At 36.8% G+C, this 15,674-nt stretch overlaps 1 protein-coding gene across 2 annotated transcripts; it reads right to left on the reverse strand.

Annotated features, from left to right (window-relative positions):
* Window positions 1-703: 703 nt before the first annotated feature.
* Window positions 704-14,713, reverse strand: twf2 (twinfilin actin binding protein 2). Of its 2 annotated transcripts, XM_084128709.1 has the most exons (9): window positions 14,355-14,705; window positions 8,957-9,135; window positions 7,689-7,784; window positions 6,930-7,034; window positions 6,763-6,777; window positions 5,844-5,969; window positions 5,602-5,752; window positions 5,376-5,497; window positions 704-2,176 (listed from the first exon to the last, which is right to left on the reverse strand). In XM_084128709.1, the coding sequence occupies exons 1-9, from the start codon at window positions 14,449-14,451 to the stop codon at window positions 2,009-2,011; spliced, it is 1,059 nt and encodes a 352-aa protein (XP_083984835.1). In that variant the 5' UTR covers window positions 14,452-14,705; the 3' UTR covers window positions 704-2,008. The 2 variants fall into 2 exon arrangements, with proteins under 2 accessions (XP_083984835.1, XP_083984836.1); XM_084128710.1 differs by lacking the exon at window positions 6,763-6,777 and having other exon boundaries at window positions 14,355-14,713.
* Window positions 14,714-15,674: the final 961 nt, after the last annotated feature.

Here is a 15,674-nt window from a genome sequence, read left to right on the forward strand (position 1 = left end):
GCCTGCCCTGAGTTAAGCCAATCAGATTCCTCCCATTCGCCGAGGCCCCGCCCCCTCTAGCGGTCACCGAATTAACCATTTGTTTACTGCTGAAATGAGTTTCTGGAAAAAAGGCACACCCGCTTTGCATCTCGAGGAAGATAATTTATTTTAAATGTGAAATTAAAATTTTTGATTAGGCCCGTGCATTAAAACATTGTGATATTTTGTCCATATGCATCTTAGCGATTGATATATTCTAGTATTTTTTTTTTATTTATTTACAGAACAACAGTATACAGAAATGTACTGGAAATATTCATTCATTAATCAAAAACTATAGTCATATAAATATTACAAGTCTTTTTTTGCTTCTTTTTTTTTATTGACAATCCAAACAAGTGATGAGTCCTTGATCTCCTGGAGAAAGTGAACGAAATTTGGCTTGGACCCTGACCATTTCTTCTTATGTATGTATGTATGTATGTATGTATGTCTGTGGAACTTCCTCAAAATGTATATTTTAGCAGCCACTTGATTTATTAGCGTTTCTAACGAAGAGTCTATTCTAAACGCTTATTTTTTACTGCCATCTAGAGGCTATCAGGTGTAAATTGCAGTATTTTTGCAGGGTTGCCCTCTTTTTCCTCTGTGATTTTACATTCATTACATTCATAATTTGTGAATAGATCTTGATTTACCAAATAATAATTACCACCAAACACTCAGTGAAAGTTTTTATTTATTTATGCAACAATATGTTCATAAACAATGCAAGAGAGGGCTGTAGATTTTCATTTACTGTTAATTACAATTAATTTTTATTACGTATGATTATCTTGTGTATGACGTTTCACTCTAATCACTGACAGACAAAAAAAAAAAAAAGGGGGGAAATAAATATAAATGATCCATGTCAACATAGTCCGGGGCAACCATCAATAACATACATGAAACAAATTAAAACATGTTTTTGTTTAGATATAGCTTTACCTTGGTTCTGCTAACCATGATGATTTTAAACATTTCACTAGCTGAACTATACACTCAATTAGACAATCATATTTTCAATGCTGAATTTTTTTTGATATTTGACATACAAAAATATTTCATTTGGAATTGTTCTAATTACTAACAGAAGCTTATACACAATGTATGTGTTTCACAGTAAATACTATGGGGCCATGTTAATCAAAGAATGGAGTCATGTTATGAGACATGTTTGTGTATTGTAAGAAAAAAATTGCACCCAACTGCAACTATAAAAACACATAAAAGGTTATCATCATATAACATTTTTAAATATTAATCCTAAATTGAATCTGAATCAAGTCTAAACCTCCATGTATATCTGTTACTTAACTGTAACTTGATTGGTTCTCACGTAGCCAAGTATAGCATTTTGTCTGCATGTCACATTTGGCTCTGGTGAGTACGTGTATTGCATGAGTGTGCCTTTTTCTAGCCAAGTATAGCATTTTGTCTGCAAGTCACATTTGGCTCTGGTGAGTATGTGTATTGCGTGAGTGTGTCTTTTTCTATGAAATCGCTGTAGGTTCTTGTGACTATTTCAGTTTTCTTTTTCTTAAAAAAAAAAGCTTCTTGGACAAAACTTATTTTCTAGACTTTTAAAAAACACTTTTAAAATAAGAGCGATCTACCATCTTTCACAATAAACACTTTTAATATGCTTAAAATTTTGTTGAGTTGAGTGTGAATGCATGTACGAGATTATGTAACAAAAATATGCTCAGAAAATTTACTGAGATAAAATTAATTCCTGAGTTTTTCTCTTAAATATATGCACATTAACACACCAAATGAATACGCATCTGATAACACTGAGTAAATACAAGCCAAAGAAAGTAAGAAAGTTTTTAACAACAACTGAGCACAGAATCCCAATTTTTCCTTTACTATACCTGCAGGATGAACAAATTAGCCTGAAAACAGGTGGAAATAGGGAACTGTGGAAAATTTAGGGTACAACCGAAGTTCATTTATCTCTCCCTCTCACTTTCTGTCCTTCCTAGCGGTTGCCACCATTCTCTCCACCTCCCTTTATTAGACGTTTGTTTCCCCTCTTCCCAGCAGGGCCACGAGGTTTGGCGAATGCTTGCTTGTGGGCTTGCTGCTTAGGATGGACCTCATCATACAGATATTCCTCTGTCAGCTCCTCTCCACTATCTATCTCCAACTAAATGAACATAGACACATTTATAAGAACACACACACACACACAAAAAAAAACTCAATATATTGTCAGTGTAACTGTATATAAATTGTCTCTTATTTGTTAAAGTCAACATGAAAAGACATTCACAGTGCATTTTTGTCCAGATTAGGGCTTTTCACACTTTTAAATGGTTAACCCTGGGTCATTCTAAACCCTGGGTAAGAAAGACTGAAACAGTCACTTCTTTACACCAATTGTTGTATTTTCTGTCACCATTTAACACCCCCAGGTGAATGGATAGGAATTCAGGGGAATCCGCCAGGGAGAGGCTGTTGTGAGGAGCATCAGGTCCGAGAACCAGGTCCAGGTGGGCCAGTAAGTCGCAACCAGTCAAGACCTGCTCCTCATCCTCCCTGACCTTGCACAGTGTCTGTGCGAGCAGGTTAACTGGTGAAAACACATATTTGCATGGATCTCAGGGCTAGCTGTGTGCCAGTGTATCCATGCAGAGGGTCCCCCTAGGGGTGTGCGATAATATTGTAATTGTTGTTTTAACGATGTGCGATTTGACATTATCGAGTATATCCTATCCCTCACACACACCCAGAGAGTGCATGCATACTCTACGTGATGTAGTCTTGTAGATTAGACTAGTGTGGGTGCGCATTTAGTCTTTATTTATATCATTTAGTAATAAATATCACAAGAGTGCAGTTTTTCTCCAAATATCAGCATGATAACAAATGTGACATTGATACAAGTTTATCAATATCACATGATTTAGATACAATTATACAAGTTTAATAAACAAGAAGTTAATATTAAGTGACTTACATTTTAGACACCATATTGTCTGTTTTTGCTCTATTTCGCCAACGAAAATAGTTCAAAACAAAGCCACACATGGCGGTGTTTCCTTACTGAGTGAATCAGCTTTTTGAACGAATCAGTTGATTCGCTCATTAACAATGACTTGCTGCCACCTACTGGTGGTTTCAATTTCACATTTAAAGTATCTTTTCTTGTTTAAAATTATTTTAAATATCAATATTCAATATTGCAAAGCTAAATTTAGTTGATACTGATTTCATTTGATTGGTAACAGCCCTATTGTGTCTTATTTTTATAACTGAATTGGATTAAATTGATGAAATTGACACAAAAGATGATGCATGCATATAATTAGGTTTAAAAAATGGCTTTATAACGGTAAGAATGCCCATATAATGTAAAAATCAATTGAAACATTGGAAAAAATAATTTCTGTCACTGCTGTGAACTGACCACCACACAGAGTATGAAGAATATCAAAAACTTTAAGAGTCGGCTGTCCACGACAGTCCTAAACCTGCCAAAGTACCAACACAATAAACACACTCAGCAAAATATCGTCTAATAATCGTTATCGAGAAAATCCCAGAAAATATCGAGATATCATTTTTTGTCAATATCGCACACCCCTAGGTCCCCCCAGTCAGGGAGTAAAACAGCTGGCAATGGGAAGACTCTGGAGAGGCGAACAGGTCTACATGCATGTCTCCGAAACGTCTACAGCAGTAGAGCTGCCTTCCAAGACTTTGAGACCTCCTCCTCATACACCTTCGGGAAGAAAGGAACCGGGGTAGGATGATGCCGTGCAGCACGCCCCGTCCCGAGAGACCAATTGTCCAACTGCATATGTTCAAGACAGTGTGGAGGGTTCCACTCGAGCCCGACACTCGTGGCGACCCAGTAAAGTAGTCAACTTAGTAGTCATCCCCAGTGGACTTAAGCCCGTTCTCTGATGCTTCTATTGACATCCGGTCCTCCACGAGAGCTCCAAATGAGATGCTGGGTCCCCCATGAGAAGGACCCACAGCCTCACCAGGAACCTCCACAACCTTCAATGTGTGTGAGGAGTGGGAGGCCCGTGGGGACTGGCCCAGCGGGAGAGCTCCCACTATAACCCTCAGATCACCCTAAGTATTAACCGAATTGGTCCTCTACGGTGCAGAGAAACCAGACCGGGGAATAACATAGGGCACTCCACCGTTTTCAAGGTATTGGAGTCTCAATCTCATCATCGCGATAGTCATGTTCAGTGGGAACATGAGTCATCAACAGACACTGCCTCAGCGTGCTTACGGCCCAGACACGTTAGGCAGTGATCGTGGCTGTCAGACAGGGCCAGGAAATGGCCGCATCCAGAGACACACGGGTGAAATGCCATCTTTAAAAAGACGCAACATCACCTGTGCTTGCTCTTTTAGGGAAACTGCTCTTTTGTTTGTTGATGAACCCAGGGGTGTGATCGCTGCACTTAACTGTAAACATTTGCTCTTCCTGCGAAAACACACCGCTGAATGCTTCATCTCTCCAACTCAGAACGTCTCCTCTTTGTCAGCTCGAAGGCAGATTGGCAGAGCACTGAAGATCAACCGCTCGACTCTGAAGCAAAAAGCTAAATGAGTGAGTTGCAGGCAAGCTTATATACCCATATGTCCAGGGGAGGGGCTTGCCATGCAAATCTCACTCACCAATCCTTATTGGCTAGTTTTCTTACCACTTGAAGTTGATTGGGCTCCCAAGTGAGATCCCACAACGTAAGCATAGAATCCCAATTTTTCCTTTACTATACCTGCAGGATGAACAAATTAGCCTAAAAACAGGTGGAAATAGGGAACTGTGGAAAATTAGGGTACAAATGAAGTTCATTTATCTCTCCCTCTCACTTTCTGTCCATCCTAGCTGTTGCCACCATTCTCTCCACCTCCCTTTATTAGACGTTTGTTTCCCCTCTTCCCAGCAGGGTCACAAGGTTTGGCGAAACTACCACTAAAACCCTCAGATCACCCTGAGTATTAACCGAATTGGTCCTCTGAGGTGCAGAGAAACCAGACCGGGGAATAACATAGGGCACTCCAGCATTTTCAAGGTATTGGAGTCTCGATCTCATCATCACGACGGTCAGTTTGTCAACGTAATGCCGAACGTGACTGACTGATAGGGAACCATATTCATGGTTCATTCATTCAACCATATTGTGCTGAAGCACAACCAAACAATGTTCTTCCACAAAATGCATGCAGTTTTGTTTAACAACCACTACAGGGACAATAATTACAAGGTGTACCTTTAATTGCATGTTTACTTTAAACAAAGTTTGGGGATTTTAAATCTGGGAGAAATTGGGAGAAAAAACAAAATGAACATGTGAGAAGTGTGATAGAGTGTGTTTTACCTTTTTAGCGACTTCTAGGTGGAAGTCCCTCTCTACTCCTTCCAGAAGTCGACTCTTACAGCTGGAATACAGCATCCTTTCCTTGATGCTGCAGCTGTATCCTGGCATGGAGTATATGAACACTATGGAGAGTGATAGAGGAAGACATGTGAAAAGATTTACATAACTGTAACACAAATTGATATAGATGAGATACTTATAAGGAATGGTGGACGGAGTGACTAACCCACAGACTCGAGGTAGTCTCCTTCATGTGAATGTTTGTAGAGAAAGAAGTGGTATCTGGGTGTATCCAGGGGGATCCGGCAGGGTAGATCACGGATGTCTGTCGGGCTGGTGTGCACTAGTTCAATTGTTTCCTTCTCTGTATCTAACTTCTAAATAGAAACCAAAAATTTCTAGTCAGTTTGGTAAGAATGTATCTGGTAAGAACACACTGAAGTATAAATGTGTATGTCTGTGTCGTACTAGTTGAATGTAGTTAATGCGTCTCTCTGCGAGCTGCTGTAGAGCACGTTTGGCCTCGGCCTGTAACGGGAAGGCAAGACCCTGTAGAGTCTGATGTTTGGGGTCCACAGTGATCTCAGTTTTCACCTAAAGACACAAACACAGACACAACCAATTTTGTATTCCAGCACTGTAAATTATGACCTAAACAGTTCCTGTCAATCTATTAAAAACATTTTCCCAAACAATTCCTATGAGCTACCCTAGAATGTCATGGAAGACTTATTATATGCCAGTTCTGTTGTTTGTTTATGAGGGTGAGAGATAGTGGATAAGAGTATAAGGAAAAGTAAAGTGTTAACATGCTGGATGAGTGTAGATGACAATGTCCATATGGGTGGATCACACAAAAAAAAAAATATCCACCCCATATATGACTCCAAACCATAAGAAACTAATAAAAATATATATATATTATATTTTAAAGAAAAGCCTTATTTTTAGGACTCTTAAGATCCTAATTATTTTCATGATTATTTCAATTATCTTTATTTTGTCCTGATTTAAAATGTGTTTTAAAGTAGAAACGAGTGAAAATCATAATTGAGAAATACAAAAACAAACAAACAACTAAAGTAAAATATCCAGATGCCTTACATTAAAGAAAAGTTTCGAATTTGTTTATTGTCATGAAAATAGTGACAATGCAAAAAAAAAAAAAAAAAAGAAGATATATATATATATCTTAATGGTCGGCAGATTATATTCTTACTGCACATGTACTGTATGTTGCAAATCAAAAAGATTAAAACACTTTGTGTTGTTAATATAATGATTCATTGAAGTATTTGAGGTTTGTCCTTTAATTAAAGATTTTTAAAAGTTAAAAATTTGCATACATATACAGTAATGTGTTTTACACAATACCTACAGTACTCACCTGTTTAACTCTGCCCTGCAACCATAAAGATTGAACATAGAATATATTAAAAAACGAACTGAAGTAAAAAACAAATATAAGAAGAAATATAAAACAAAGAGCTGAAGTAATTCAAGGATGTATACTAAAATGATGCTGTTAGACTGCACTCTGCAGTCGTTTCTCACCTCTGTGATTCTGATTCGCTGTAGCTCCTGCTCGGCTGCAGTCAGGGGTGCTGGTGCAGAACGTGAAGTCACATGTCGCAGGTAGCCCTGAAAACAAACGTCCTCCTGGTGATGGGAAAAATAAATAAAAATAATTACTCACAAATTGTATGTGTATTTATTTAGCCATTATTATAATGTGGTTCATTATTAATTGATCAAAAATTAAATAAATGTAATTTAATTAATTGTAGATTATGACAACCCAAGACAACCTGAAGTAGTCATTTCAATGTCAAAATTATAAATAGACTTCCTCCCATAAAACTTTGTTGTTGTTTGTTCAATATTTTACTCTATGTGTATGTAGAGTATATATTTAGTCCTCTCTGTGTTGACCATGACTGGTAAGCATTTCCAAGAACACTGCCAACAGCCACAGGTTGTCCAGTTTCTAAATTAAGGAACATGGTGGTCCACTCTGCAAACTTTTTCACAGCTTCAGGGTATTTGACTGACAGCTGAAGACACATGACAGGTTGACCATTTATCAGCAGATCCCTCATTATAACTTTATAACTATTCACATAGGCAAAATTGTTTGAACAAATTAATTGTGGTCCATATATAAAATTAGTGGAAGTGAAATAATAATAAAAATGAATCAAAAATATTGAAAATGATAGATAAAGCTCCCTTTGTAAATATAGAGAGTATAGAGAAAAACATTTACCAATTGTACTACCAAATTATTCTTGATATTCCAGTTTATACTAGTACCTCAACTGTGCCGAACATTTCATCTTTGACGTGTCCACCGCCAAACTCTTTCTTAACTGTGGCACGAGTGGCAGCATACAGCATCTTTTGTCTGACCTGTAGCAAAAGCAAATGCTCACTTAAAATAAATAAACAGTAACAAAATAAATACTCACAGCTCTAACCACAATGAAGCATACCCTGTTACAATGAATTAGATTTTTACATTTTCTAAAAAAAAAATTAAAAAAAATCTTGCAAATCTATGCTTCTAAGAGTGTTTTAAATATATTTATGCAGTTGCTAGCGTTTTGTGGATGCTACATTCTTATAAGAAAAGGTTCTGTATAGAACATTAAAGGGTTCCTTTCAGGCATTTCATATATATATATAACCTTTTAGGGGTTCCCATCATTTTATGGATTTAGTTTTAATTCACTTAGTTTTAATTCGTTTTTTATTTGTATGGGAAAAAATTTGGGCCATAAAAGGTTCTTTAAAATGTAGGCATGGGGCCTCATTTATAAAACGTGCGTATGATCACAGATTTGATCATAGAGTGTGCGTACTCTTAAACCCGCGCTGGTTTAAAAAACAGTCAGTCTTTGACGTGAAAATATTCTTAGCGTCACGTCAGGTTCTAAAACAGACGTACGCACTTTTTCCTTGTGGCAGAGTCGGAGTACTGCAGGTATTTGGAAATCTAAGCGTGAATAATAATAATAATAAAACCCTGTTAGCATAATGACACAGAATCAAAGTTCAAATATTTACCGGTAGTATTTATACTGTGGTTTCACAATTGCAAATTGTGTTTCACATCTGGATGAGAGGCATACGCACGTTTTTGTGTGAGCATGTTCGTTTTTTATAAGTAGGCTATGTTTGTTTTCTCTGAATCACACGTACACACATTTGAGAAAGGATCTTAGATCAATGTACAGTTTCTAAGCAACATTTTATAAATGAGGCCCAAGAACCCTAGGGTTCTATAACCCCATTGAACATTTTTTTTAAGAGCGGGGGTGTTCTAATTGGCAATAGAAGTTTGCATAAAAGCCAAGGTCCAAAGAAAGATTGTTTTGATTTCGATGTTTCGATTGTTCTATTTAAAAATAATAGGCGAAATGTGCTCCAACGGTTCTTCTATATATATATATATATATATATATATATATATATATAACCTTTACTTATTTAAATGCATGTTTCTATATGAACAGCTGCATAAGCTGTTCCTGCTAATCAGGTCAAGCTTTACATCTTCATGTCTGGATGTTAAAACCTACAGGAGACTGGTCTGGTGACCAGGAGATGAAGAGCCACTCATAGCCTTGAGCGTTCTTAGAGTCCAACCGGTATAAAATGTAGCAGGGCTCGAGAGGGTCCAGCAGGGGGAGCAGGAAGTGGTCATAGTCTTTGTCCCAGGTCTGGCGTGGCTCTCTATATGCCCCCAGCACCAGCTGCTCTGAAACACACATAAAAAAGCTTTCTCATTACAAACCTGGTGCAACCAACATTGCACACAACAATTCCAAAAACCTGTTGCGTAATGCGTAATTTGATGTTGCATCAAATAGATCAATCGAAATGTGTTTACAAGGCTAGCCTTGGGTAATGGCCTACTGCTGATAACAAATAAGGGGAAATATTATCCATTATCTACATCCTGCTATAAAAAGAGCATGACACACCTTGTATCTTACACCCAATATAGCACATGATGCTTAGTTCACCTAGAGACACATACACAATAATACACATCAGTTTAATCTTCAGTTATATAGCCTGGTGTATTATTAACAGTACTGGGAAATGTCTAATATCACAATCTATTCTTGTCAATAATGAACTGATAATCATATCATATTTAATGAACTGAACCATATTTAGTGTATCTTTGTTTACACTTTGTTTTTGATAAAATTGGTCAATGGAATAATGGTGACTTTGATACTGCTGGTGTTTTATAATATAATATAATATAATATAATATAATATAATATAATATAATATAATAAAAATGACTTGAAAAAATGATATGAAATAGTTCCACCGAGAATGATACCAATCAGATGTGATTTTTAAGGGCCTTTCACTATGAAAACAGTCCTTAGAAGCAATTCATCCCCATATGAAAAGAAGTGGTCATATTTATGACACTTTTGGCTTTATAAATTCTCTGTTATGTACAGTGTTCTGTATAATGCAGACCATTGTAACACTTGTAAGATATAGACAATATATATTGTTTTCAAACAAGACTCCAGTAAGAGTCCACTGGTAACCATTTCTAATATAACAAATGATTAGATCTTTCTATAATTTCCTATTTTCTCGTGACTGCATTCACCCATCAGCCAGTTAAGCAACACAAAAATGCATGCCCATTGCCCACATGAAAAACAGGACAGCATGTATCACTTAATGTTACAGATGTCACACCTGATCCTACTGTTTCTCCATTGTCTCAGTTTACAAACTTTACACTGATCACATCACACTCAAGCGCACGTAATTTGCTTCCTGAAGAGTGCGACCAGAACACCCTCTGTACTGAAGCACTGGAAGGCTTCATCTTTTCTAATGGGTCCTCTTTATGATTCATTGAGAATAGTGCACTGTGCCGGTGCACGTCCTCCAGAGCCCCACCCTCTGCTTTCAGGCGTCAACACTCAGATTAACAGCTATGGTTCTTAGTACGCATCGCTTATCACATCAATAATCTACTTACTAGTACATCTGTTCACTTCCCTCCCTGCTGTCCTCAGATTTTCTTTGTACACAGACGCTGAACAAAAATGCTGTTTTTGTTTAAAACGTAATTATTATATTTACATTTTAAATATAGAATATAAGTATATTTTACTTATATTTTAGCATTTTTTTTGTTATAAAAAAATTATTGGACATAAAAGTCAGTCATGTTATGTTAACAGATGACAGTTCACTCTAAAATCAGAAGACAAAAATATAATATTATATTTGACAATATAGATAGATAGATAGATAGATAGATAGATAGATAGATAGATAGATAGATAGATAGATAGATGGATACTAAAAACATTTAAATAGTTTTAAGTACTTTAGTTTAGGGTCTGATTCTTCTCACTATTAACTCTTTCCTCGCCATTGACAGAAATTTCCATCATTTGTGAGAAAACGCTTCCCTGCCATGTTTTAATCCAATGGCCTTGGCCGTGATTGCACTCGTCTAACCTGTTATAGCAAGAATGTTGTTTCATTCAGTCTTATACAGCAGTCCAAACAACAGCTTTGTCAATAGTGGATTAAAGCATCTAAAGGTCGGGCAGAGTGAGTGAAAGATTTTGCACCTAACTGAAATAAACCATTAATGAGCACACCGTCAAAACAGCTAGTGCGTCAATAACCACATCTAGTGCAAACATCATCCACCCACATACATGTCTAGTCCAAATGACCTTGGAGGGGGATTTCCTGATGGTCTTTTGCAGCAGCTGCTATTCTGAGGTTGCACACATTCCAGCTATTAGCACAGACACATACTTTCCATCAGCCTTTTACTCACCCCTAAAAAACACACGGAAAGAAACCTGTTTGCACACACATATGTGCCAATTTGAAAAGATAAACATCTGTCTACCTCCCTGAGTTCTGTCATACAAATACATTCATTCCAAAGAATATCACACATAAACACAATCCGGCTAAATAAAAGTGTCTGAACCGTATGTCGGCACACTGCCCAGAAAGCTATGGCTTCATGTTTTTCTATCACCATGAACACTGACTAGCACCTGACCATGTGTTCTGATCTACTCACCAATAAGGGTTGGGATACACATGTGACTTGGTCACCAGAAAGATCCAAAACTGTGTTGACCTGTTTTATGTTTCCTGAAATATCATCTCTGTGAGACTCAAAGGCAGCCTGTGAACCCAAAACAACCCGATCTATTCAGATCCAGACGTCTTCATACATCCCAGGCGTCAAACAGACAGTAGTCTATCCACCTGTGACAGCCATTAGATGTCGGAATGGCTGGAGCTGTCTAATATGGCCACACAGTCTACCTGATTAGAAATCTTATCTCATTTCACCATCTAGGTTAACTATAGACCTGATATAGTCTGGCTATGAGTAACCCACTTCTAGCCAAAATAACCTTGAATTTGGTTACATGTTGTTTTTGCCAAAATAACTTGAAAGATGTATGATATTCCATCATGTAAGCAAAGTGAACAGTGATTACAAGGTGTTTGGTTTCATTTCTTCACTCATTTCATACCTTTGTTATCCTATTGATGACTAGTCTATTCTTGGGCTATGGTTAGACGTCTATAAAATGTTCTCTGACAGTCCAAATTTTGCCTTGAAGGTCTGGGCTGTGTTTGGGAGGCTATTAGATGTCATTTAAATGCAAAATTGCTTGCTGTGTAGCAACCATCATCTTTCCTGGACAAAACTGTCCTGCATTATTGAATTGTTTCATTTAAAATGTTAGGTTACTATCATTAACAGTGTGAAGCTATAATGTAAACTTAGCTTCTAGAAATTTACACTCTTCTAAAGTTTGGGGTCAGTAAGATTTTGTTAATGTTTTTGCAAGAAGTCTCTTCTGTTCACCAATGCTGCATTTATATGATCAAAAATACAGCAAACATAGTAATATTGTGAAATATGGTAACACTTTACAATAAGGTTTCATTTGTTAACATTAGTTGACTACAGTTAAAATGAACTAAAAATGAACAATACTTATGGAGCATTTGTTAATCTTAGTTCATATTAATTTCATCATTTAGATCCAAAGTTCTATCTGTTAACATTAGTTAATGCACTGTGAACTAATATAGGAACATGAATATGAACATTTTTATTAACTAACATTAAGAAAGGTTCATGAATGTTATAATAACAATACATTGTTATTGTTAGTTTATGTTTTTTTAATGCATTAACTTAACAAAATGCATTAACAGATGCGACCTTATTGTAAAGTGTTACCAGAAATATTATATTATTTCTATTTTTTATATATTTTAAAAACTAGCCTAATTTATTCCTGTGGTGGCAAGGCTGAATTTTGTTAGCTATTAACTCCAGTATTCAGTGTCACATGATCCTTCAGAAATCATTCTAAAATGCTGACTTGTTGCTTATTATTATTATTATTATTATTATTAATGTTGAAAACAGTTGTGCTGCTTAGTATATTTGAGGAAATCGTGATAGTTTTTTTTTCAGGATTTCTTTATGAATAGAACGTTAGTATTTATTTGAAATAGAAATCTTATGTAACATTATAATGTCTTTACTGTCACTTTTGATCAGTTTAATGTATAAATAATAATGCTGACCTCAAACTTTTGAACGGAGTAGCCTCATACTGCAGTCAAAACTGTTTTGTTTTATTCGCTCGGAGCTATGTGTGAGTAGGCCTACATGCATTAACACGTCATGTCAGGCAATGGCAGAGTGACTTCACTCAAATTTGATAGTGTTTTGCCCTTTCCTTCCCAGCAACTGGATCTTGTCATCTGATAGTGACTAGTGAGCTAACATTTCAACAGTAGCCTACCTGACACTCGGCCTCGTACGCAAACGCACGCGCACACACAGGCGCTTTTATTGCAACAGAGAACCGTTTATCGTTCCATGACCTCTGCACAGTTAATCCCTCAAGAACCATTCAGTTTCCACGTCAAATGACGCGTCATCCGACCACTATCAACATGTGAATGCAGAATCAACATACATTGTGAAATGTGTTTTGGTCCTATTCATGTCAGCTGATACCTAGGCGGTAAAACAACAACAAATAAAAAAACCACCTAAAAACAACAAATAAAAAAACAAATGATTAATAAATATTACATTCAAATTGTAAAATCACCCATTTATGATAAATACTTTAAACTCCAAGTCAGTGGATAATGTGACAACTATAGCCAACATAGGCTATATCAGTAAATATCAGTAAAGTTGCCTATTTATTGGCAGAAGCCTAAAGTCATAATTTTAATTTACCATTAATTAATTTAATGGTCCAAGCATATTTCTATTTTAACAGCCTAATTGTTGCTGAAGTACAGATTTTAGTTGAATCATAGGCTCCATGGGAAAATACTGTTACATATTTACACAGTTTTGATAGATGACCCACATAGATGATAGAGATTTTAATCCTCCACTAACAAAAGGTATTAAAAAGTACAATGGTACAACCACGATTTTTGGACTACCATGGCCATACTAGAAATATTTAATGTAGGCTATTTGTTGAAGTCAACCTTGGACTAGGCTACTATGTAAAAGCCATGGTGCATTAATATGGTGGCAATCATTCAGTATTACCCTCTGACACCCTCAGTGTACCATGATATAATACCGTGTTAGTGTGTTAACAGAATAGGAATACTGAAAGTTTTATCTCACTGATTGCTAATGTTTTCTAGGCCTCATTAAGATTAAGATGGTTAAGATTCATTAAGAGTTGATTTACAAGCAGGTAGGACTCTTTTAAATCTATCAATTAAAATAGTGAACTTGATTTATTGGTCAACAAGTGTGCACAAGCATTACTGCTGGATTTTTGTTTTGTTCGACTCCTCAAGATACCAATATTGGCACCTTCATCTTTCTGATTCATTAAATTCCCTTTGAACTGAGTGAACCCCTGAGACGTCCTTCTCACTCACCGTCTCTGATCAACACCTGGATGAGGCGGCCGGTTCCACTTCGTGCCCGGGACAGGAACTCCCTCAGCTCCTCTGTAACCACCAGAACCAGAAACATGGCGGGTCAGTGTGGTGCCCTAATTCCTACCCGCCAAGGATCCTTCTGAAGTTGGATGAAGCTGGACGCACAGGTCGGGTCACCTGGAAGATCTTCTTTTTACAAGCTATCTTCAAGCGATGGTCAATGCCAGATTTGTGCGTTAACCTATCAGAAACTAAACGATATACAAGCAGCAGTAAGAGTATATGATGTAAGAGTTTGGTGTTTGAGAGACTGTCTGCTATCCAAGTGAGAGGGCATGTGAGAGCAGTAAATGAGTGAGAGAAGGCTCCTGTAACTAGGACAGGATCGTGTGTGCTTGCAGAAGGAACCCGATCCCTCTTGCCCCAAATTTAGCAGGCACACTGTCTGGCCTCGGGTAACAGCCTGACCATCCCCCAGCACAGCCCCGGGGCCAGTTGTTTAAATCCTCTGATTTGGATTTGAAAATAATGTATTAAGGATCAATTCAATCACCAAAACCACAACTAGACTCATTTCAAATCTCGTAGCACCCTCTATTGGACAGGTAAAGAACTGCATAACTGAATGAGTTACTTTGTTGTGACGTCATTTGTCAGCATCTTCGCACCATAACGACAATTTCACACTCATTCATGGAGAGACTTTGTTTCTAATATTTACTAGGTTAACTCTAACTTCTCAACGAGGCAAAATATTTTTTTTGTGTTAATAGACGGCATGATGTTGTAAAGTGCTCTAAAGTCGTCTTTTATTCATCGAGATTACAAACTAATATGCTGACGTAATTCGTAAATTTTACTCAATAACAACTCTCTTTCTGGTATCCCCGCATGTAGCAAGTTATCTAACGTTATACGATTTACCGGCTTCACATTATTAATATCGTATCGATACATTTCCCTTTTAAAACTGATAAACATTTCCAACACTATACTTAATTATATTACCTTGGCATTAAATTACAAACAAAACCTAGTTAACACTGCGAGGGTGTTTCTAATACAAAGGCTGAGGGAAAAACTTTTCCCTCAAATCTTATATTTCAAATCAAATAGGCCTAGTGCTTTTCAATAACATGACCAAATCATCGTCTTGCGAGGTTAAATTCATGTTATGTATCCTAAATGCACACAATATTTCACTTTTTGGATAATTTAACAAGATTGCTTGATTGTAAAAGACACAAAATAAATATATTCTGATTTAGGCTACAAGTAATTAACTTTTCTTCACGTCTCAATCTTATGGTTCACTGA

This window comes from Abramis brama, assembly GCF_963993115.1.
Source record: "Abramis brama genome assembly, chromosome: 11".
Classification (NCBI taxonomy): Eukaryota; Metazoa; Chordata; class Actinopteri; order Cypriniformes; family Leuciscidae; genus Abramis; species Abramis brama.

Bases quoted from the DNA above. Each gene is read 5' to 3' on its own strand.
- twf2 (XM_084128709.1), bottom strand. From the start codon at position 14,451: ATGTTTCTGGTTCTGGTGGTTACAGAGGAGCTGAGGGAGTTCCTGTCC. The intron at 9,136-14,354 runs GTGAGTGAGAAG...TGTGTGTTTCAG, and splicing joins CCAGGTGTTGATCAGAGACG to AGCAGCTGGTGCTGGGGGCA. The intron at 5,498-5,601 runs GTTAGTCACTCC...CACTCTCCATAG, and splicing joins AGACTACCTCGAGTCTGTGG to TGTTCATATACTCCATGCCA.